At 34.2% G+C, this 25,806-nt stretch overlaps 1 protein-coding gene across 8 annotated transcripts in view; it reads right to left on the reverse strand.

The window, feature by feature from the left end:
* The window catches only part of AHI1 (Abelson helper integration site 1), a 233,237-nt gene that overhangs the window by 147,295 nt on the left and 60,136 nt on the right, over positions 1-25,806 (reverse strand). For all 8 annotated transcript variants that reach the window (XR_008380181.1, XR_008380180.1, XM_053591642.1 and 5 more), the window contains 5 exons: positions 17,377-17,606; positions 14,045-14,151; positions 9,892-10,010; positions 6,985-7,115; positions 5,126-5,266 (listed from right to left, as the gene is read on the reverse strand). Coding sequence is in view for 6 of the 8 variants with exons in the window: in XM_053591642.1 (XP_053447617.1) it covers positions 5,126-5,266; positions 6,985-7,115; positions 9,892-10,010; positions 14,045-14,151; positions 17,377-17,606 (728 nt within the window). In the remaining 2 variants the exon portion in view is untranslated. The remainder of the gene's footprint in view (positions 1-5,125; positions 5,267-6,984; positions 7,116-9,891; positions 10,011-14,044; positions 14,152-17,376; positions 17,607-25,806) is intronic.

Raw genomic sequence — 25,806 nt, forward strand, 5'->3', positions numbered from 1 at the left:
TTCTTAATTTCACTTTTGTCATAACACAGGAAATGCAAAGTCTAAGTAAGTAGCTGTGACAGACAATGTATTATCAATGTGAGCTCTGAAGTCACGTAGCCTGGAATCAAATGGTGGCTTAACCATCAATTGTATTACTTCAGGAAAATTACTTCATTTTCGCTGTACCTCAGTTTCATTATCTGCAAAGTGAGGATAAAAATGGTAGCCAACTCAGAGTTTTAGAAGGATTTTATGAGATAATATATGTAAAATGCTCATAAGAGTGGCAAATACATAGTAAATGCTTAATAAATGTTATCAACTACCTACTAGTTACTACTACCATTGCTATTAGCTCCAAATTTACTAACTAATGATAACTATCATAAAATATTTTTATAAAATTTAAGGACAAGCGCTATTCCATGGGATTTTTAATTGTTAAGGGCAATTAAATGTTAATTTATTGTACATTAGTGATATATTAGGTACTATGTGAGACATATGTATGGCATTATAAATACTACAAGCTTTCAGTCAATGAGCAAGTTACTTAACACAATTTTATAAGAAGGTAAAGGTACATGTTTCCCTTAACTCTGGTAAAGTATGCCACATGTAAACAAATATTATTAATAATACAATGTAGGTAATCATTAATGAATGTGAATTATATTAATAAAATCATGTGAATGGTAGAAACAAAGCATGGTAATCTGAGTCTGATTCCCGAGTTTCATAGCCTAGTTCAACTTGGCACACAATAGGTGCTCAATAAAGATTTGTCTTGTCCAAGACATCTGAAGTCATGAGTTAATATTGGCTCAGAGGAGACAATGCCACCTAGTGAAAAATTAGGCTCATTACCTATCAGTTAATGCTGTGACCTTCCCAAATTAGATTTGATCTTAATTAAAATACTTATTTGGGCTACGTACTGGTAAGAAAAAGATGAACAAGGCTCCACTTCTGCTTCCTACAAAGTATAGAAAATATAGAGAAAGCACACACTCCACAAGACAAGCATGGAGAAAATGATACTGTAGGGGAAAAAAAGGTTTGACTGTCATACATTCAAAAGCTAGTATTTTGAGAGATCTGCAGAAGAGACAATTTAGTGTAGCAAATAAGAGCTTGGATGCTAAGACCAGACTGTATTTATTTAAGTCCTGGATCCTATAAAATGCGGTTAATAATAACCCCTATGCCACATGCTTACTGTGAAAACTTAAATATATGTAAAGTGTTTTATAAAGTACCAGGAATATAGAAAGTTCTATGTATTAGCAATAATTATGATTAACTGTAGATCAGCATCCTAGAGACTGGGCATAAAAATATTCATTAATAATCAAACATTAAGTGCTAAAGTCTAGCTTCATAAATTTAATTCAGTAAAATCCTTTTCTCTGACTAGTACTGTGTTATTATGGGAATCCTAAAAGTATATTATTTGTGGTATTCTGTGACTAAATTTTGTATTACTAGATGATTAAAAACCTTTCAACATCAGACAAATAAAACTGCCTTCTGAAAGTAAAAATCATATTTCTTACCAAAAAAAGCAAAAAGTCAGTAGAATGAAAGACCCAAAAGACCACAACTTGAACATATGCTTAACAGGGAAAGATGCTTGCTGTCTCTTCACAGATCTTGCTAGAACTGAAAGATGGATGATACATTTAGCTACCACTGTGGTCTCATCCACAGCTTATTTAACGTATGTAAAAAAAAATCTTGCTCCATTTTCCTTGAAAATTATCAGAAGCTCTGATGAACACTACTTAAAAAGCACTTAACTGTTCTGTGTATTTTCAATTTTAAACCATTAAAATTTATATAAAACCACATATAAACTTTATTTTCAGACAAGAGAGTTTGAGCAAAACATTCCTGTATTAGAAAATAAAAGACAAACTATCACATGCAGTAATAAATATTATAATTTTCAATGAAAAATTTAAAGACTATTAGACTCGATGATTCTGGCTTATATTTAATTAGTATAATATTTAGAATCTAAATCAACTTTTCATTTTCTTAGGGATCTACACCATTCATAAGAACTCTGCTAAATCTTGGATGGCTTGATATTACTTAACTTCTTCCTGAGCTTCCTCTTTTTAAAAATAGGCAGCAAAGAGTTGGGAAAATATGTTGAAACATTTTGAGTTTTAATTTGTCTGTAAAGGTACAACAATGCATCAAAAACTGCATATGCAGCCTTAAAAAAAGATGGAGACTTTACCTCTTTTATATTTACATGGATGGAGCTGGAACATACCCTACTTAGTAAAGTATCTCAAGAATGGAAGAAAAAATATCCAGTGTACTCAGTTATATTATGAAACCAATTTACAATCACTCACACTTTCACATGAAGAACAGATCACGACTATGGCCCAAGATGAAAGAAGAGGGTGGGATGGGAGGGGTGGGGGGAGGTCAGCTGAGGGAGGGTGAATGGTGGGATCACACCTATGGTGCATAATGCAAGGGTACATGTCGGATCTATTAGTATAGAGTATAAATATCTTAACACAATAATTAAGTAAATGAGATGAGGTATATATTAACCAGTGTGATGTAAGCGCTCCTAATTCTATATGAAATCAGCACATTATACCCCACAAATGCATTAATGTATACATGATCTATGTGTTTATGATTTAATAAAAAAAAAACTGTGCTCTTAAAACACTCCTCAGAATAATTTTAGTTTCATGTGGCTATTATTTGCATATTTTAATTTCTAAAATGCTCATGGACTTCTTCCTCCTCATTAAAATAGTGTGAATATAATATTATGTTCTTAATTTTATGTACTTATTTTCTCATAAATTGACCCAGAAAGGTACTCACTTAGATATGCTTATCAGCATATTACAATAAAACATACACTCTTATAAAGTCATGTGTATACTGGTAATGAGCATGACAACAACACAATTCATTCTGTGTTTAATACAGTACTTAGCAATTTACAAAGCACTTTCATAATCACTGTTCCATAGTATCCTCAAAAACATCTCTCTTAGGTAGGACGGGTACCTTCTAGTACCATAGTACCTTTCACAAGATGAGAAAATAGACACTTCACGAAGACAAGAAGCTTGCCCATAGTCACTAAAGTAACAAACTGGGGCCTAAAACCATGTTTTTGTACTCCCCAAACACTTTGCTCTTTCTGCTATGTTTCTAAAATGGACTTCTAGGCCTGTTGCCTAAATACCAAATTGGCAAACCTAACTTTCAGGGGCTAATCTAAAGATAAAATCTTCCATTAAAAAAAAAAAATCCTGAGGAAATAAGACAGAGTAAAACTTTAATTTGTATCTGTAGTGAAAATTTCAAAGAAGTATCAAAAGCAAATTAGAAATTGAATGAAGACTATTGTGAAACCTCTTAAGAGTCTGAGGAAATAACTTGTGTTGCTTATTTCCTGTATAATAATTTCAAATACAAAATACTTACATATAACTCTCTTGGTTTATGTGGAAACTTAAGAGTGGGTTATAAAGAAAGAATTGTTTCAGGATACATGAGAGAACTGGACAGCAGGATTCAGACAATGGATGATCTGAGAAATCCCTTTATCTTTTCCTATAATCAAGCAGTGTTTAATTTTGCTAACATTTGCTTGTAATAATAAATAGCACTATGTTGCTTAACAATTCCACCATTACTAATAGTCCTCTATAAATCTGAATATGTGTTACAGAAATTATTTCTTCTCTGTAAAGTTCTATAGTAAAATAAGATGTATCTTGATTTTATGCATTGTTTTCTGATGTAATTCATCTAGAAAAGTATAAATAATCCATAATAAGATAAGAACTTGAGGTTTATAATTTACCTCAATTGCCTAATAACTTAGCACTTATCTTAAGCATTAAGAAATTTAATAGCATTAAATGTTATAGCATTTATAAATAAGCTAAATTTTTCATATTTCATGAATTTAAAATACTTTGCCCAAATAGTTCATTAATATTAACCGATATATGCATTTTTATATTTATGCATTTATGATATCTGTATAACTATACGTAAGACATTGTAGCTTATCAAAACCAATGAATGATACAAAATATCAAACAAATCTAAGAAATAGAGAACTTTTATTTTTGTTTAAGAATTGACATATGGGGCGGCGCCTGTGGCTCAGTGAGTAGGGCGCCGGCCCCATATACCGAGGGTGGTGGGTTCAAACCCAGCCCCGGCCAAACTGCAACAAAAAAAAATAGCCGGGCGTTGTGGCAGGCGCCTGTAGTCCCAGCTGCCTGGGAGGCTGAGGCAAGAGAATTGCGTAAGCCCAAGAGTTAGAGGTTGCTGTGAGCTGTGTGAAGCCACGGCACTCTACCGAGGGCGGTACAGTGAGACTCTGTCTCTACAAAAAAAAAAAAAAAAAGAAGAATTGACATATGAAAATGGAATTATAATTTTTAGAATGATAGCACTATTAGTATAATGCTAAACAAAAAAATCCTAATTTCAGGATAGAAATTAATGAAATACATGAGAAACAGCATAAATCAAATAATTCTTAGAATTCCATATTTATCTTGAAAAATGTATCCAAAGTTTTTATTTCCTTATTATGTCTCAGAATCATAAGATTGTATAATTTTAGACTTGAAAAAGATATTGGATTTCTAATTGCAGATCTTGTTTTTATTGACACTTGATTGTTCTTTTTTTTTTTTTTGGCCTATTTTTTATGTTAAACTTTCAGAAACATAACTTACCAAAACTATATGGTTTTGTAAGAATAAAAACATGGAATAAAAAATTAACTTGATATTTCAGGGAAAATACTGAAGATCCAAATTTCCTAAGTGTTCTTTACCTTTTAAATTTAGTTCACAGATTCCTCAATAATTTTTAGATTAATTTTATTTCTTTAAGTTGATTTATAAAGAAGGTGGTATAATATTTAAATTCCATACTAATTACGCAGGAAAATAAAATGTTATAGCATTGATATATAACACAATCTATTTAATCTGTTTGCCTCTTAGAGTATATTCAAGACAGCTTTGTTAATACAAAAAAAAAGATAGATTTCACAAAGCTTATGATTCCTGGTCTAAACATGAAGGTTATTCTAAATATTCTTCATTATCAAGCAGTGTGTACTCACCACGAAAATCATAAATATACAGAAGAATCGGTTCATTCTGCCCAAATGCACAAAATGCAACCATATTTTCAAATGGATGATAAGAAATGTCTCGAATGGGTGACTTAAATGGCAGGTCAGAATACATGGCTACTTGTTCTCCTAAATAAAAACAGATTCAATACTCTGTATTGTATCATCAGATATTTCTCATTACAAGATTATTCTGTAACTTACTAGAATATATATATATAGTGACAATAAAGTTCACATGATTTATAAGAAAACTTCAAATACTAATAAATGTTTAAGTACCATTACATTAAATATTATCATTATTCCACATTCTGTTGGCCCTCCTTTTTCCCCTTCCTCAATTCAATCTCTTTAAATGAGGTTTATAAAGCACAAAATACAAGGTATCCCAAAAGTCTCTCCTAAAGTGGCCATATGCAGCTAAATGTACCTTTATTTACAAAATGTTCATTTCAAAATTTTTGCAAAGATGTGGTCAACATGCAGAGAATGTTTTGCAAATATTTTGTAAATAATTTAGCTACAATTTCCTATTTTCCCTATATATGGCAACTTTAGGGGAGACTTTTGGGCCACCCTATAAAGACAAAGTGCAGGGGGAACCTATGGCCTCAGGGCCGCATGTTACCTTCTACATCTTTGAATGTGGCCTTTTGACCAAATCCAAACTTCACTGAACATGATGATAGTTTTCCCTGAACTCTGCTTCTGCCTTTTGCATTAAGGATACTTCTCTACATTTGCCTAAATTCCTATTATTAAAAGGATTTGCTCTATAAAATTTGGATTCGGTCCAGGGGCTGCACATGGGAGTCAGGAGAGCCACGTTTCACCACCAAGTCTGAGACCTGATGGAGCTGAACAAACTCCAGCTAACAAAAGCTCTAGGCAGAACTAGTGGAGGAATTACAAGACTAAAACTGAAGAAACTCTCCAGTTTGGTGATATTGGCGAGGGATTAACTTTTCTATTTCTTTTCTCCCAGAGGCTGTTTGCGGTACCAACGACTCAAAAGATAACCTATGATTATGGCTAAAAGATCCCTCTTGTAGAGATCTGTGGAACCCAGGGAAAAACCATTCAGAAGAAACCAAAGAGCAAGGAATCTAGAAGAACAGATTAATGCTTCTAAATTGATACTTAAGTACCAAAACATGGTACAAGAAAAAAATATTACAAAAAAACTCTAAGTTCGCTGACTAGTCAAAATACCTAAAAGAAAGTACAGAGAAAAAACAAAGCAAAATCAAATACTATTCATTAAAGAATTTTAAAGTAAATTTTTAAAAATTCTCTTAATTTATTAAAAAAAGTTCATGTAGTTTCAGCTTTTCTTTTGAAAGTAAGGTGAAAACTTACTTGTCATACTTTGTTTTATTAGAAAAAAACTTGAATCGCCTGTAATTTACGTAAACTGCTATTTAAGTTTCAGATACCAAAAATTTCACAGGCATATTTTTATTACTAATCAAAACATATTATAGATGTTTAACCATTTGTTTACCTAGCTGTACTCCAAATTTATCTTAAACATCTGTATTTTGTATTATAGTCCTCATTAAGTACCTCTCTAAGTTCAGCAATATCTCACTATAGGCAAGAAAGAATAACCCTTCAATTAAAAGTGAAATTCTAAATCCATGAAAATACTACAACAAGAAAGAACAAATTTTAATGTAAGTTTAGACTGCCGCTGAGTTCCTTTAAAAGCGTTCTAATCTTAAAAATCATAATTGAAACCCTGAAATAATTTCCTTGAAAATTATTCCATAAAATGGCAGGGTTTTCACCCTTCTTCAAACCCCTTTTCTCCCCAGAGATTTTTGAAGTTTAAGAATATTTACCTGTTTCTGGATTCCAAACATACACTATACCATCCTCACTTCCAGCAAAGAGAAAAGTCCCACATGGTGTCAAAGTACTATGAATCTTCTCCCGGTAATTTGCTGCACCTACAAATTTCCTTGCTGCTAATCTATAAACAAAAAAAGATTTTACAAATATAACTTGGCTTAACAATTTAAATGACTGGTGGTAGAAAACTTTTTCTTTTAACTTAACTTCCATTCAACAAATAATTTTTGAGAATTTTTCCTAGGGGAGACATTTTACAATGGAGGCAGAATAAAGAAGAAGTCCCACAGCCCAAGGAGTTTGTAATTAAGCAGGAAAGAGAAAAAGTGCATCAATGTAAAACAGAAAGTAGATATAGAAAGTACTACAGAAGAATAACAGAAAGAGCACTTCGTAGATTTGTAGAAGAGACATTCATTCTAGCTATGAAGAGAGACTACTTTATGGAAGCAGCATTTGAATTGGTTATTTATAAAAAACAAATGGATAGAATTTTCATGCTTTTATATTTTCTCCACCTGATGAAGTTTTAATATCACACAAGGAATACTTGATTCCTGAAGAAATATTAGATAAGATATAACATTAAATCATCTATTAAATATAGTGCATAGTCTTCTAGACTGTTCCATATATGAATAATGGTAACACTGTTTCAGTACTTACTATGTACCAGGTAGATACTATTATCATCCCTGGTTTACAGAGGATATTGGATATGATGCTCTGTAATATTTTTTCTTTTACTCAACACAAATCATAAATAATGGATCTCTGTATCAGAAAATATAGATTATACATAATTATTTTAATGGGTCCATATTGTATCATTGTAGAAATATATCTTAAGAAATTTTCTATTGTTGGATGACATTTAGGATGTTTCCAGACTTCTTCTACCATGAACATAATTTCTATGAATAATCTTATGTTTATGTGTGTATATATAATATTATACATACACATTATATAATATACATATATATGTATATATATTTTATATATTATTATATATTAATAATATATATACACACACAAATTAGTACATATATTGCATTGTTTTACATTATTTTTTAACATAAATTCTCAAATCTGGGGCTACAGAACATTTCTGGAGTCTTTGCTATGGCTTTACTATTCTAAGTATTTAGATGTATTCACTTGTTTATTCTACTACAAAACCCTTGAGTATGGTACATTATTTCTCCCATTTGACAGATGAGGAAAGAAAGGCACAGAGAGGTTAATCAGCTGGTGAGGGTTAAAAGGCAGTGTTTGACTCTGGCAGTGCGTATATAGAGCTCAATCATGTTCTTAAGCTATCCACTCTACTGCTTAAAAAGAGTAACCAAACTCCTTAGTTTTGCCCTTCTAATGTGGTCTTGATTTCTATTCCTAAAAAATTCTGTATCTGTTTTCCATGCCAAGAAACCTATGCTCATGCAAATCCACTCTGCCTTCAACACGTATTATCCCACTTCTAAACTTTATTTCATGTTTTACATCCTACTTCTATCTTGTCTAAATTCCACCCATCCTTCAAGTTTGAGCTCAAATGCCTATCTCTCAATAGAGACTTTAACAGAAGATTACATAATAGCTGTCTGGTGTCTAGTTGGAAAAATATAATCCATTTATTATAACTTTATAGTTGTTTCCTATTAAATACAATGTAGTATTTCTACCTCCATCACCTTTCTCATAGTCTTACCAATTGCAAACGTCCCACAGAAAGTTAAATTGTTTAATTTTACTTAATCGTGTGTATGGATAGTATTTATTTTCTTTTGATAAAAAAGTAAAATAAATAGACCTATTTTTACTCAAACTTTTGAAATCATCTAGCTGTAATTTTACTCTGCCCTCCTCCTTACTTTGTCTTTAGAGCTACCATTTAATTTAAGTATATTGTGTTGAGAGTTAAATCTATAAAAACATTTGCTATTTCTAAAGTCTTGACATTATACTAGACTATAATACCTTGACAAAAAAAAAAAATACATGTGGAGTATTTGGTATCTGCCAGGCATGGCATGGATTACACATATACAGAAAAGAAAAAGCAACTTCCAATAATACACGATCTTACATTTTAGCCTAATTGAACATTTTTGTTTTATTCTACAGGCATACAACTAGATGATAAACTGGTAGCCTAATTCTGCTTCTCATTCTACCAGAACACTCATGCCAGTGTCTTAAATTGTTTTACATAAATATTTAAGAGTTTAATGGTCAATCCTTAAAAGATACAGAATTAAGTTAATATAAATCACTACATTTGCCTTTCTAAATATAATAGGAACATCTAATAAAACAGTTTTCTCTTATTTGTTTTATAGAAAGTCTATCATCAAAAACAAAAGTGAACTAGAAATCCATGATAGTTTTATAGTTTTCCTAGAACTCTGCATCTGCCTTTTACATTAAGGATATTCTCCCTACTTGCCTTTATTTAGGAATAAAACAAGTAAGAAAAATAAGGATGTATTAATCAAAAGTTCTCTCCTTCGGTTATGAAATTATACTATGCTATACCAGTATCACAGAGATAATGTCATTATAAATCAGTATCACTGTTGAAAATAGAAGTTTCCTTTTTTAATTGTGAAAATAAAAGCAATTGATTACATTTCAGCATCAGAACTATTCATGTTTTGAGCCAGATAATTCTTTGTGCTGGGGGTTGTCCTTATGAGCTGGAGGGTGCTTAGCCGGATCTTTGATCTTTACCCATCAGATGTCAAAAGCAACATCAAATATATCTCCAGATACTGTCAGATGTCCCCAGAGAGGGGAAATTGCCTAGTTGAGAACCACTGCCGCATTTTATAAATACAATTTAATCCATTACTTATTCTGTGGGTATTTATCCTGTCAAACTGAATTATACTTACATCCGGAGATCCATAATTCTCAAAGTACTGTCTTTGGTATGGATTAACAAACGTTTTCCATTGGGATGAACCTCCAGATAACTTATTGGGACCCCCTTGAACTCAGTTTCTTTAATTTCCTGAAATGATAAAAAAAATCCTAAAATATTACTACTATACAGTTTTTTCTAATGTTAAGCATATTATTTGAGTATAAAATTAATTTTAAAATGTTGTTTTCAATCCTGCCACATAGGAGACTTCCTAAATGTTAGCAAAAGGGCCCCCACTAACTTCAGTTAAGGGTAGAAAATAAGGTTAGCAAATTGTGTTTCTGTGTTGTTATAATGTTGCAGTTAATTAGCATGTGTTTTTGTAGTACATTCTTTTTCCCAAAATTTAGTCAGTCCCAAACCAGAATCCCTTTTAATAAACAATCTAACATTGTATTTTCTGTTTAACATAACAGAAGAAATTCAAAACTAAATATAGAATTAACTTTCAAGTTCCATTACAGTTTTAGGTTTTTTCTTCACATACTTCCACTTGTATTGAAAAATTTATACTATCAACATCTTCTTCTGAAATTATTTAAACTAGTCTGTAATTTTAGTTGGGCTTTTGACAGTTAATTGAACAGCTAAACAAGCTTCTCAACTAATAATGTCAAAAAGCACATAAATACTCAAGGAAAACCTGCCTGCATGATTATTGCATTAGGAGAATTACCAAAACAATTAAAGTGGACCCTTGTCTTACATCATACATAAAAATCAATTTAAAATGGATTAAAAATCTAAAGGTAAAACCAGAAACTATAAAACTCCTAGAAGTGAACATAAAGGAAACACAGGTCTACTCTTGGCAATGACTGTCATATATCCCACCAAAGGCTTAGGCCACTAAAGCAAAAGTAAATGTGATCATATTTAACTGGAAAGTTTCTGTATGGCAAAGGAAACAAAGAGAAATGGTAGCCTATGGATTAGGCAAAATTATTCTCAAGCCATTATTATCAGCCATATCTGATAAGGAGTTAATATCCAAAATTTATAAAGAACTCACATAACTTAGTAATGGAAAAATAAATAAGCTGATTTAAAAATAGGCAAGAGATCTCCAAAGAAGACATACAAATGGCCAGTGATATATGAATAAATGCTCAACATTATTAATCACCAAGGAAAGACAAATCAAAACCACTATAAGATACCTCATACGCTTGAGGATGGCTATTACCAAAAAGTCAAAAGATAAATGTTGGTGAGGGTATGTTGGTGGCAATGTAGGTTGGTATGGCTGTTGTGACAAACAGTATATAGGTTTTTAAGGAAATTAAAAATAGATCTACCATATGACCAAGCAATTCCTTTTCTGGGCCTATCTCCATTCTCCTCAAACCCCCTCCCCCCCCAAAAAAACGAAACCATCACCTCATAAAAATATCTGCATTCCCATGTTTTTTTGTAGCATTATTCACAATACCAGGATATGGAAACAATTTAAATGTTTGCCAATAGATGAATAGACGAAGAAATTGTGAGATATAACATATTATTATTATTCAGCTCTAAAAATAGAAGATCTTGCCATTTGTCACGAGACGGATAAGCCTGGAGGATATTATGCTAAATGAGATAAGCAAGAATCAGAAAAAAAAATACTACATAATTTTACTTATATGTGGAATCTAAAAAGAAAAAAAAAATTCAAATATATAGATAACAGGTTTGGCGCCTATTGCTCAGTGGTCAGGGCCTCGGCCACATACACTGGGGTTGCAATCTGGCCTGGGCCTGCTAAAAACAATGACAACTGCAACAAAAAAATAGCCGGGCATTGTGGCAGGTGCCTGTACTTCCAGCTACTTGGGAGGCCAAGGCAAGAGAATCGCTTAAGCCCAAGATTTTAAAGTTGCTGTGAACTGTGATGCCACAGCAGTCTACCAAGGGCAACATAGTGAGACTCTGTCTCAGACAAACAAATAAAATCTATCCAGAGAACAAAATAGTGGTTACAAGAGTGGGGATGGGGGAGAAAATGGGAAAACATAGGTCAGAGGATACATAGAGTATCAGATTATATAGGACGAACAAGTCTAGAGATATAATAAACAACATGAGGACTATGAGTAATAAAATGGTACCGTATTTAGGATACATATTAAATGAGTAAATTTTAGCTAATCTTGCCACAAAAACAAAAACAAAGGCAACTATGTAACATGATGGATGTTAATTTGTTTCAGTATAGTAACCTTTTTACTATCTATATGTAACTCATAAATCATGTTGTATACCTTAAATACACACAACAAAATTTATTAAAAATAAAAGAATGACAAGAGGTTCTTATTGTTTGAATTACTGGGAGAAAGAAAAAAAAATCTCAAATGCAAAGTTACTTAGACTGAAGTCAAAGGGAAGCCTGCATTAACCTGCAAGGAGAACTCTGAGTTAGCTTTCTTCTCCCTGAAAGATCCCTTAATGTTCTTTGCTTCCTTCATTAACAGAGTCTTCCTTCAGTTGGGGGATGGCTCCACCTCAGAGTGCCATCCTTCAGATGGCTTCAGTTGGGGGATGGCTCCACCTCATTCATATTAGCAGCTGTGCCTCTGCTACTGCTGTTTTGACACTAAGATCTACTGTCAGCTATTTTTTTTTAAGTTACAGAAAAAGTGAAATATTGACATCAAAGATGAGGTGTCAGTGAGTTGAACTATAACAAATTGGGGATGGGGGAAGCACTGTTGGGGATTTGAGCAACTGTAACAGATGCAAAAGTGTAAAATCAAAAACAAAACTGCCTAAGAAGTGTTAGGTATAAATCTGAGAAAGTTACTGGCAGATATAATAGTGTCTATATCTATATTTTTCTTTACCACAGTCATACTCCAACTTGTTTTCAAGCCAGTGTCCTAGTCCATGGAGTGTGCACAATAGCATATGACACACTTCATCTTTAAGGGACAGATGAGTATAATTCAGTATTCCCCACCTCCCACTGCTGGCTGAATAAAACTCTGTATGAGATCAGTTTCCAACTTTCCATACGGTATTAGATAGTAAAAAGATATTCTAACCCATTCCCTAACATTTTATTTTTGACTCAAGCAAAGCCCAGGATGTAGATTTTTCAAGGTAAATATAACTCTTAATTACTATATGAAGGTAAAGAAACACATAATTTTTATAAAAAATGATAAATTCTGCATTGCAAACTCAAATGAATGGAATTAGAGCCTTGCTAATCCCTCAGGTATACAAGTAATTATAAAGTTCTTTCCAAAGTATATAAAATTATAAAAAAGTTCTTTCCAAAGTATATAAAATTCCTAATATACATTAGGAATCCTAAGACATTCATTTATGACATACTAGACAAGAATGATTAAAAATAGAACAGACTGTGTTTTAAACAGATTTGAAAGACTCAATAGATTTAACTAAAGTTAATGAAAATTCTTTTTCATGTAGAGTACCTTTTTTCAAATGAGGACAACTACTGTCACAATTTATTACGAAAAATTAAAGAACAACAGTATATTACATTAGGCAGAATTATGTTGATTTATAGAAAATAAAACTCAAGTTTAATGATTCATTTGTATCATTCACTAAAAATCTAAAAAAAAAACCTAACAAAATGATTAACATAAAAGCCATCTTAAAAATATCTCAAAAATGAAAGAATTTATTCATTTGTTTTTGCCTCTCTAGCACATTTCAAGTGAAATAATTACTATGATTAAATGATAGCCCTCCATCATTGTTATATAATTCTGAAAGACATCACTGTTGACAGAACACTCGATGCGCTGTTTTTAGAAAGATGTTATTGGACCAAGAAAAAAAGGATATGAATAACAGAAAATAAAAGCTATTACTTAGAGATGGTAATATACTATACACCTCATTTTAGTGGACATGTCAGTGCAAATTTGGACTCAAAAAAGTAAAAGTAAAGACTGGTCAAATTAAGAAAATCTTTACATTAATTTTATATCAGGAAATTGTGATAATTAGTTATTGATAACTGATTTTTCAGGGACTGAGAAAAACTGATAATTTTTTGAAATTAGAGAACACTCTGATGTCCTACTTAAATGTTATATAGTTGGACTATTTTACAATTTTTAAAAATACATCTCAAAATATAAAATATGATTTTTTACCTTATTTATAGACCAGTGTCGCACTGAATGTTGCAAATCATTAACTTTTACATAGGTATTCCAAACAGTAATCACCCCTGTGCAGTCTCCTGAATACATGTGATGACCTATTTTAAAAAATAAAATTACTTATAAATGACATACAGTTAGGAGCAAATAATATGAAGTTCATGGAAACATCCCAGAAAAACAATCAAAGAATTGAAGGGTTAGCAAGAGGTATTTCAATTTAAAAACATAAAAAATCAAAATACGACTCACAATCAAGTCCCAATTATCTTTAAATGAATTTTTTACTCTTTTATTTCTGATGACTTATTTCCCTTTGGTGCTTACCTGAATTTAAAAACTGAAAAAAAGAACATCCCAGTGCAGTTGTATATGGTATATTACAAAACCAATTATCTAAAATATATTTATAATTCTCACCTTATTAAGCTATATAATGTTTCATATTCCTAAAAATCCTCTCTAATATATACTGTTAGCATGATTATCTGAGACTCGGTAGGAATCAATAAATAATGAGGGAATGAATAAAATAATAATAGATGTCTCTAATTTAACATCCATTCTTTAGAGTCAAACTGCCTTAAAGTTGACTGGGACCTCAAAGATCATCAACTTCAACCTCATACTTACTCAGGAATATCTTACACATCATCACTAACAGACAGTTATTCAGCAAGTGTGAATTTAATATTTTATAAAACAGCTCATACCACTATTGAACTACTCCATGTAGTATAATGCTCTTTCTAATTCTGAGCAAAGAAAATCTGTCCTGTGCAGCTTTGGCCCTGCCTCTACCTACTGGAGTGACATAGGACTTCCTCGTGTCTCATCATCTTTTTTTTAAATACATTTGGATATCTTATGTCCAAATATTTAAAGAAATTCTTTATTGCTCTTTTATAATATGGGCTACTTCTATTATGGCAGAATGTTCAGACATTTTTTTATTCAGAGACTTTCCTAACTATGTTTCAAATTTATTTATATCCCTATAGTTGAACAGAGTACATTAGCAGTAGCATCATTTTGATCTGGATCCCATACTAATTAATTATAGATATGGTTTACATATCTAGTCTCTGAAATTATATAAAAACTGACTAATAGCTAATAAATTTCTATATTCTTTCAGATAATAAAACAATCGATATTTAACATCTTTAAAGTATATTATTAATATACTAAGATTAACCTTTAATTGCAAAACCTTCTATGTTTGTATATTTAAGAAAATCCTATTGCTATATTTAAAATATATATAATATTTTACATTACCTAAAATATACTACTCACTGAGTAGGGTGTTAGCCCCATATACCAAGGGTGGCGAGTTTGAACCTGGCCCTGACCAAACTGCAACAAAAAAATATCTGGGCATTGTGGAAGGCGCCTGTAGTCCCAGCTACTCAGGAGGCTGAGGCAAGAGAATCGCCTAAGCCCAAGAGCTGGAGGTTGCGATGAGCTGTGATGCCCCAGCACTCTACCGAGGGCAACAAAATGAGACAATATATAGTATATATATAATATTTTCAAAAAGATTAAAAATATATATACATGTAATATTTTCAACATTATTTTGGGAATTTTTCCCCTATGCCCTTTAAATTAAAAAGTCCTTGAAAAAAAAATCTGCTAAAAATGATTATCACAAGTTCAAATAAATATACTTATGAAACGTGGTATATGACTGGTTGTTACAACAAAGATTAACTTAATCTTAATGTTTAGGAATATAATTACTTTAAAATTACAAACAGAGGTCTTTCACTTTCTGAATTAAATATATTCCTAGGCATTTTATTTTTCTTGTTGCTATTGTGAAAGGTATTATATACTATACCTTTTATTTTCTTCTCAGCTTGACTGAGGTTGCCATATATGAAAGGTACTAATTTGTTCACACTTATTTTATAGGCTGAGACTTCACTAAATTTAACAATTTTAGGAGTCTACTGGTTGAATCTTTGGGGTTGTATAGATAAAAGATTGTGTTGTCAGCAAAGAGTGATAATTTGACCTCTTTTTCCCCCCATTTAGAGCCCCTTGATTTTCTTCTCTTGTCAAATTGCTCTAACTCTGACTTCTACCACTATGTTGAACAGAAGTGGAGATAGTGGACAACCTTGCCTAGTTTCAGTTCTAAGTGTGACGACTTTCAATGTTTCCCTATTTAATATGAAGTTGGCTGTGGCTTTGTATTAATCTTTATAATTTTGAGGTACGTCCCATCTATGCCTATTTTGTTAAGCATTTGTTTTATAAAAGGGTGCTGAATTTTGTCAAATGCTTTTTCTTTATCTATTGAAAGGATTATACGGTCATTGGTTTTGTATCTATTTATGTGGTAGATTATACTTATGGATTTGCACATGTCGAACCCCCCTTGCATCTCTGGGATGAAGCCTACTTAGTCGTGATGAATTTTTTTTTTTTTTTGATATGCTGCTGAATTTGGTTTACTAAGATTTTATTGAGAACTTTTGCATCTATATTAATAAGGGATATTGGTCTGTAGTTTTCTTTTTTGGTGTGCCCTTTACTAACTTTGGTATCAAAGTGATACTGGCTTTGTAGAACAATTTAGGGAGGATTCTTTTAACTTGATGATGATGATGATATTAAAATGGTGATCTATTATCTTTTGTAACAACCTGGATAAACCTAGAGACCATTCTTCTAAGTGAAGTAGAACAAAAGTGGAAAAATAAACACACATGTACTCAACACTAAATTAGAACTACTCAATTAACACTTATGTGCACATAGGGAAGTAAAACTCAATGGGAATCAAGTAGGTGGGAGGTGGGAGGAAGGGTTGAATTAATTTACACCTAACTGACATAATGCACACGTACAACTTTGACCAGAAATGTACAAAACAAACTATGTAACCAAAACATGTACACTCCAGTAATATTCTAAAATTTAAAAAAATAAAATACAGACCTCTCTCAGTGTCAAATCTATAATGTGAGTTGTAAAATAAGCATAAACCTAAATATGCACGATCAACAACACATAAAATTCCTCTAAAGCTTAAATAAATATTATTCTAACAAAATCCAAAAAAATTCTTCCTGTAGGTGCTAGTACATGGTGGGGGGTGGGTGAAAGGGGGAGCAGAGAGAGGGAAGGAGGGAGAAGGGTCGGGGTTCATGGTGTTTGACACACCTCTTGGGGCAGGACATAATTATAAGAGGGACTTTACTTAACAAATGCAAGCAGTTGTTCTTTTATCCTCAATGATTCCCCAACAATTAAAAAAAAAAAATTCTTCATGTAGCTTATCTTTGTTTGGAACATAATCTGTGACATACCTTCAGTATCAAAACAGAGTGAGTTGATAAAACTTTTGTGAACGTCAAACTGTCGGACTAGTATAGCAGAATCCTCTCTCATATCAACTTTCCATATCCGTATCATAGAATCATAGCATCCTGTAACCACCAGCTCTTTCATAGCTGGATGGAATTTAGCCGTGTAAACAAATGAAGGATGTGGTAAAACTCTGAAAGTATTTGTATTGTTTATTTCATTTTTCCATATCCTGGAAAAGGATAAAAAGTTACATATTGTTCTAAAAGGCAGAAATTTCTTTTAACAGTTTTTCTAAAAACCAATATAGCCAATGAGTGTTAAGTAAGCAAGTGACAACAACTAGTGGTAAGCTAAGTTTTATAACAGCAAAAAATACAATAGTGAGTATATATTTGATGGCTAGAGTTTTTCACATATTAATGAAATTACTTCTTAGCTATTAGGCATACTATATTCACTAATTATAATCTACGCTGTAAAATTAAAAAATGTATTTGTCTGTTTTTAAAACCTATTTTTAATATTGAGTAAATGTACAACAAATAATTGGTAAAATATTGCACTTAGTAAAATTAAATAAAAATATATAAGGAAAAACATCAATGATTTCCCGTTTAGGTTGTGTATACTGCTTTTGTAAAATGCTTACTAATAGTGGCTTGGAGAATAGAATACTCTATTCTATATTTGTAATTTCAAAGTCATGAACATCTCAAAGACTTGAAAGACATACTGAAATTACTCTGAATTCTCAAGTGAAATAAGATTAAAATAATTAAGCCATTTTGATAGAAATCAGACTATCCTATATTAAGCACTCCTTTTATGTTTAATATTCTCATTATCTTCTAAGTAATGGTTGGATTTTTTTTTTGCAATTTTTGGCTGGGGCTGGTGAACCCGCCCCTCCCCCGCCCCCGCATACAGGGCCGGTGCCCTGAGCCTTACTCCTTTGAGCCAAAGGTGCCACTCCAGTAATGGTTGAATTTTAAAAAATTTAAGATCTTATTATCACTGCTACAGACTTTTTTTTTTTTTTAGAGACAGAGTCTCACTTTATCGCCCTCAATAGAGTGCCATGGCGTCACAGCTCACAGCAACCTCCAACTCTTACGCTTAAGCGATTCTCTTGCCTCAGCCTCCCGAGTAGCTGGGACTACAGGTGCCTGCCACAATGCCTGGCTACTTTTCATTGTTGTTGCAGTTTGGCCAGGGTGAGTTTGAACCCACCAACCTCAGTATATGGGTCCGGTGCCCTACCCACTAAGCCACAGGCGCAGCCTGACTGCTACAGTCTTGATGAAAGAGTAAACCCTAGAGTTAACCTGTTATATTAGGCACTCCATATTTCTTTTTTTTTGTAGAGACAGAGTCTCACTTTATGGCCCTCAGTAGAGTGCCATGGCCTCACACAGCTCACAGTAACCTCCAACTCCTAGGCTTAAGCGATTCTCTTGCCTCAGCCTCCTGAGTAGCTGGGACTACAGGCCCCTGCCACAATGCCCGGCTATTTTTTGGTTGCAGTTTGGCCGGGGCCGGGTTTGAACCCGCCACCCTGCGTATATGGGGCCAGCGTCTTACCGACTGAGCCACAGGCGCCGCCCTGGCACTCCATATTTCTAGCCTTATGTAAAAATAGTCAAAATCCAGCAATAAATAGGTGCTATATGCATGTGGAATATTGAATTTTTTATATGTTTGGTTATTAGAATTAGAAGGCTATATTAACTTTTAATATGAGAATTTATAGTTCATCCTTTTAGCTATTGTCTAAAAACTAAAGCAAATTAAGTCTTTCATAAAATTATTGATCAAAGAAAAAATAACAGTTGCTATTCAAGAATAACATTCTATGAGTTTTCTCAGCAGCTGTTTAAAATATAGGATATGACCTTCAATTCCTAAGAACTATATATAATGAAGGAAGTGAAAGAACATGTTTTCAAGTAAAACTAAAGCACGTGTGTCATTATAAAAATACTTTTGTCACAGTATATTTTTCAATGACATGTGATACATGAAATATGATGCTTATTAAAAGAATAAAATCATTAATTTGAAGGGAATATTAGAAAGAGAATTAAACCTTAGTTGCTTGCTAATAAATCTTAGCAGCATTATTTAATATACTACTTAATAAGGAAAAATGAAGAAAATATATCTTCAAAATTGCTCAATAAAATTTATATATAATTTTTAAAATAAAAATAAAGGTTTTTAATATAAAAACAAAAACTGGTAGTAAGAATGGCTTTTGTTACCCAGAAAACAGTAAAATTGAAGAATTTGGTGTTTGGGGAAAAATCAGACTCATAGAGAACAAGGAAACACAAAGTTATAAAGATTGGAAGAACACGCCAAAAAGTTACTAGATTTAGAAAAGAGAAAACATATCAAAGTTAAACAGTATGTATGAAGAATGGGTAGTGGGGACATGTGGGTCTTTATGGAAGCCATTACACATGGGGAGTCCTTCTGTGTTAGGAGCTGCTGTTTGAGAAAAACAGAGCTTATTCTGGAGATAGCTAAACAAGGGGATTTAGGATAAACTTGTGGCAGAAAGCTAATGGGGGGAAATACTTAGACACTGAGGCTAACATTTGACGGTGATTCTCAGCAATCCAGAAGGAGAAGACATGGGAAGAAAACTACACTCTGCCTTTTATGAACATTTATAATTCGATTTTCTTCCTTTTCATCATTTCACAAGTATTCCTTACCTTTTTCAAAACTCTCCTTTTCTTTATGACTTGAGCCACAATGCTTTTTTTTCACTGTTAATGCTTTCATAATATTTTTATGATATAAAGAATCCTAAATTAGTATCAGTTTTATAGCTACAGAAAGAAAAAAATATACTTTACTATAATAACTATATATTATGTGGAGAAACCTAGGATGGCTTCAAGAAATGTTCAATTTGAGGTAGATTTTAAAGAATGGCTGTGCACCTACTATGGCTCACAAAAAGCACTTATTAAATTTCTGTTGAATGAATTGAGTTAGGAAGGCTAGTGGAAGGGCATTTAAGTATAGAAAGCGTAGGTAAGTCGAAAGAGCATGAAGATGCCAAAGAAGCCAAGAAGGGGCATTTCAAAAGGTTGTGTCGGTGAAGCAAAGGGTACAGGGGGAGTGCACAAGAGAGGAAGGTAAGGTCAATGAGGAACGTGTCTGTCATACTACACTAAGGAACTGGAAGGTAATCAAACAGTTTTTAAAATCAAGTATTATGAAAGATAGTTTTGGAAAGATAAATTTTTAATACAGCAGAGACAGAGGACCTAAAGACTGAGTGGGAAAGTTTAATGGCAACAACTTAAGCAAGAGATAACAAAGGTTTGAATTAAGGCAAAAGCAACGGAGATAAAGAGGATGTGACAGAATGGCGAGCCTTTTAGGAGGAGAATTGGTACACTTTAGTGCGAATTAGGTGAAAAGGAATGTTGGGAAAGAAAGAAGGATGAGCGTTACTCTGAGCCCCCAGCTCAGAGACAGGGTGGATAAAGACGCTGTTAAAAATACATGCAAAATGACTACAAGGAAAAAATGACATTTGAGGAAGTCAGAAAGTTTGGTTTTGGATTGAGGTGGCTCTGGGCCATTTAGACTGAAATGTATAATATAAAGTCAAACTCACAAAAAGGGTGGAAGCCAGAAGATATAAGCATATTAGGGAGATTTGAAGCTGGGGAAGGTGGGAGAACTAGGGTAAGGCTATAAAACCAAAAGAAGATTAAGTAATGGATCCTGGAGTTAAACATATATAGAAAACAGGCAGAAGGAAAAGAACCAAAGAGGATGACTAGAATTGGTCAGAGTTGTAGAAGGAAAACAGAAAAGCTTGTTAATGAAAAAAAAAAAGTGAATTAAAAATATTTCAAGACTGGTCAATAATCAATTATTACAATGAAAGAAAATAGAATAATGGAGAAAACTGGCCAATGGATATAAAAATTAGCAAAAAATTCTTGATCTCTTGAAGAAAAAAGTTTATACAACACAGTGGGATGCAAGCCAGACTGAATGGGTTGAAGTAAGGAGAATGTGTGCAGAAAGCTCTTGATGGTACAGAAAGAAAAAAATAATTGTGCTACTCTAGAAGGCAGGAGGAACTGAAAAAGACTTTTTAAAGATAAAGAGATTTAGGCATATTTCTAAGATGAGAAGACAAAATCAACAGAGAGGAAAATACTAAACAGACCAGAGGGGTAGAAAATAGTAGATGTAGTAGAACCATAGACTCAGGGACTGAGATATAAAGCACAGGTCAAAGATAAGCCTTAAAAAAAAAAAAAAAAATCAGTCCTCATATCTCTTAGGTAAAAGAGAGGAGAGAGATTAAAAATGGGAGAAGGTACAAATATTAGCAGGGAAACCAAATTCATCTCTGTTTACATTTCACTGTAAATTGAAGGTTGTCATCTAATGAAAATGGGAAGATTCTTACAGACCTCAATGTATGGTAAGATTTGGATATGCTGCCAGAGGAATGAGAAAAGGACCTTGAATAAAGATGAATAAAAGGAATGCTCAGTAGAGATAAGAGCTCAGTTGACTTTCCAACTCACAAATCCAGCCAGGCCTTGGAAAAGCTGTGTATTTTTCTCTACCATAACCTAGTATTGGACAAAATGGCAGTGCTAAAAGAACAGACCAGAAAGGTTCTTCAGGATATTTTTAAGGGGGAATAACAGTAGGTGTCCAAGGATAGAAGTCAATTGTTAGTAACTGTCATCTTTTTCACTTAAATATAAACTAAGTACCAGTGATAATATCTTGATCCATCAGATATTTTACGTAGAAAAGGAGGTTGATAGTAGAAGGGTCCCAGACACAAATCCACATGAAGTATTAATACAGTAGGAGACAGAAGTAAAGGGGAGTGAAATCACCATGGATCTCAAATTGCTCCACATGTCACTTTCCTAGTATGCAGAGAGAATAATGTATGGCCACCTAACAGGTGTTGGAATCAAATTAGACAGCATATATAAAAGCACCTTGAAAAATTGCCTTGTAGCATTTTTAGATCACATTCAAGGTAGAAGCAGGCAAAAAAGCACAAATGAAAATTTAAAAATTAGCTATAAACTTTTTTATTGTAATACTTACATTGAAAAGAGATAAATTATTTTTAAGATTGATATTCTGAAAAATGCATATATTTAACAATCTATAAAACTCTTAAAACATAAGGTTCCACTGATTTCTTACAGCTATGTACTGAGTACCACTGGTTCTAGCCATTATTGGCAGCCAGCCAATAATGAAAACAGAATCCCTACCATCTAGACTTAATGTTCCCGAAAAAAAATCTCAGGTGTCTAATAAATGCATCTCAAAGTATTAATCAAACAGTTTACATATAATACCTTAAAGATAGTGAGGACTAGAAGTATTGAATATTATATAAGAATGTTACATAAGTAAGAGATATTTAAGAATAAAGTTTCACTATTTATTAAATCTGTCAGTCTGTATGATGCACATTTGTGATTGTCTTTTCATAGATAAAAAATGAAGAATAAGAGTAGTTATATTGCTGGGATGTGCTGCCACCTGGACTCGCTGCGTGGCAGGGCCCTCCGTTTCCATATTTTGCTAGATCCTCCTTTCTTCTGTAGTTGTTAACTGGTAAAGCAAAACTCTTGGAGCAATCACGAGACAAGTGCCAGAGGAGCCACTTTCTTCCAGGCGGGTCCTGATGACGTCTGAGAACAAAGTTAAAACCTGGCTCTTGCACAAATCCTTGTCATGTAATCTACCCCAGGTTGCCTTTATTTTTAAGGCCTATCTCTACCTTCAAAACTAAGTACTAAGGGGAGACAAGATGGCTGACTGAAGTCAGCTTTCCACAGAGGCTCCCGTCCAGAAGGAGAGTTAAAGAACAGAAATTTAGCAAGTAACCTGGTGGATTAGAGCTGCACCAAGAGAGAAGGTTGAAGAACGCACATCAAACCTCCTGAGGCGACCTGCAACCCAACCCCAAGGATACAAACAAAAGGTACAAAATCCATCACCAAGTGGACGGGAGTCTCCTCCCCAATGAGAACAGCTCGGAGTGCCCCACAAAAAAACAAGCAGAGTTCAAAGGTCCTCCCACTACACTCCACGGGAGACACCCTCTAAAAACTGGACCTACCTCCCCTACTAGGGTGCCACGGCATTCTCCTGCCAGGCATAAAACTGTATAAAACTGTATATATTCTCTACCTGCAACTCTGAGCTCCCAGCACTCCCCTCCACTCTCACTCTGAGGTCTAGAGACCTGTCCCCCAGGAGTTCAGATTCTTAGGTGATTTCTTGAGGGGTGTGGACAGTGCCTAAACTGCACCTGGTCAGTGCTGACTCTGGGGCACAGGAGTGAGGAGAGGACGGTCTGCTGAGAGGGAACCACACCAGAGCGGCGGTGCCCCGAGGTGCAAAGCAGCAGCCATCTTTTAGCAACAATAGGGCTCATTTCCGAATATTCCCCTGTCTCCCTGGGCAACCAGAGGAGGCTGGGCATATACTGAGATGGCAACCACCACGGAACAGATGTGGGATGGAAACGTAGGCCCCGTGAGTAAAGGGTTTGCCAGAGGCGGTACTGGCCTGGGTGGAGCGCGGGGACTAGAACACACGCACTGGGTCCTCTGGCAGGGCTGACCCAGAAGACCACTTTACTGAGCCTAAGATGCACACGGCCCTCAGGGATCGTCAGCCTATACGATAAAGGAAGACAGGACAAAGGAAGATAAGAGGCTAGAACTGACAGGTAACCAAATACAAACCGGCTGGTACAAAGACAGGGCCTGAGGCACAGGCTCTGGGAACTCAAAATAGCTTCTCTTCTGCAGGGGAATTTAGCAGGGACAGAAAAAATTCCCGAAAAGTTGTTCTATTCTGTTCTGTTCTGTTAGTATCATCAATCAGGGGCAGGGCTGGAACTGAGTGAACACCCCCCAGAATCCATCGAGCGCCCGAGGTTGTCAGACCACACCTCCCCCTGTTAGATAGAGGCAGAGGGCAGCAGCCTGGCTGGGCAGAACTAGATTTCCTTGTGATTCAGGCAGCTGCTACCCCCTGGAGTATCTGTTCACTACAGGCAACTGGGTCAAAGCCCTGCGGGACTATCATTGACTAGATATGACACAAGTGCAAGGTGGGGAAGGAGGCATCAAACTTCCCAGACTGATCTATTTGCTGGGTGGGTCATCCTGACTCCACGGAGCACTGGAGCAAGCCATATCAGAGTAATCACCAGACCCCTGTGATCCAGTTGCCAGAGACATTTTAAATTCTCCCACCTGAGACAGGTGCTGACTGAGACAATTGATTTGGACCATTTGAACTGAGCCAATTACCCTAGGACTATTCAGGTGATGCCCTGGGTGTGTGGTTGTAGGAAGGTTTGACTTTCCTTTTCCAATTGTTGCCTGTGGGGGGTGGTTGGGTTGGGGTGACTTAATTGCTGGTATTTCTCCAGAGCTGAGACTTCAACCCAGAGTAACTATTTCACTAGGGTCTAACAGACACAAGCTGAAAATAATACAGAACCACTTAGCCCCACCACACCAAACAGGTCCCCAGTTTCTCAGGCCATAGCACTGTACAGGTCCTCGACAAAGCCCCAGAGGAAAAATCAAATGGTGTAAAACAATCATGGGGCGGAATCAGTGGAAAAACTCTGGTAACATGAATAACCAGAATAGATCAACCCTCCTCAAGGAAAGATATGGCAGATGTAACTAAAGATCCCATTCATAAATAGCTGGCCAAGATGTCAGAAATTGAATTCAGAATTTAGATTGCAAACAAGATTAATAAAATGGAGGAAAATTTGGAATTAGAAATTTGAGCAGCAATTCAAAAGTCAGAATTAGAAATTCAAGGAGAAATTCAAAAGTTGTCTCAAGAATTTAACGAATTTAAAGACAAAACCACAAAAGATTCTGACGCACTGCAGCAAGAATTTGCAGCCCTCAAAGATCTGAAAAATACAGGAGAATCCCTCAGTAACAGAGTGGAGCAAGCAGAAGAAAGGATTTCTAACATTGAAGACAAAGCCTTTGAACTCTCCCAAACTCTCAAAGAGGAAAAGAAATGGAGAGCAAAAACGGATCATTCTCTCAGAGAGCTCTGGGATAATTTGAAGAAGGCTAATGTCCACCTCATTGGAATCCTGAAAGTGATGAAGTGGCCTCGCAAGGCACAGAGGCCCTTCTCTATGAAATTATAAAAGAGAATATTCCAGACATGCTAAGAGATGCTGAAATTCAGATAGCAGACAGTTTCAGAACCCCAGCATGACTCAATCCCAGTTACACATCCCCCAGGCATATCATAATTAACTTCACTAAAGTTAATATGAAGGAGAAAATGCTGAAAGCAGCCAGATGTAAGAAATCCATTACCTACAAAGGGAAGAATAGTAGAATGACTGCAGA

Source organism: Nycticebus coucang, chromosome 5 (genome assembly GCF_027406575.1).
Source record: "Nycticebus coucang isolate mNycCou1 chromosome 5, mNycCou1.pri, whole genome shotgun sequence".
Lineage (NCBI taxonomy): Eukaryota > Metazoa > Chordata > Mammalia > Primates > Lorisidae > Nycticebus > Nycticebus coucang.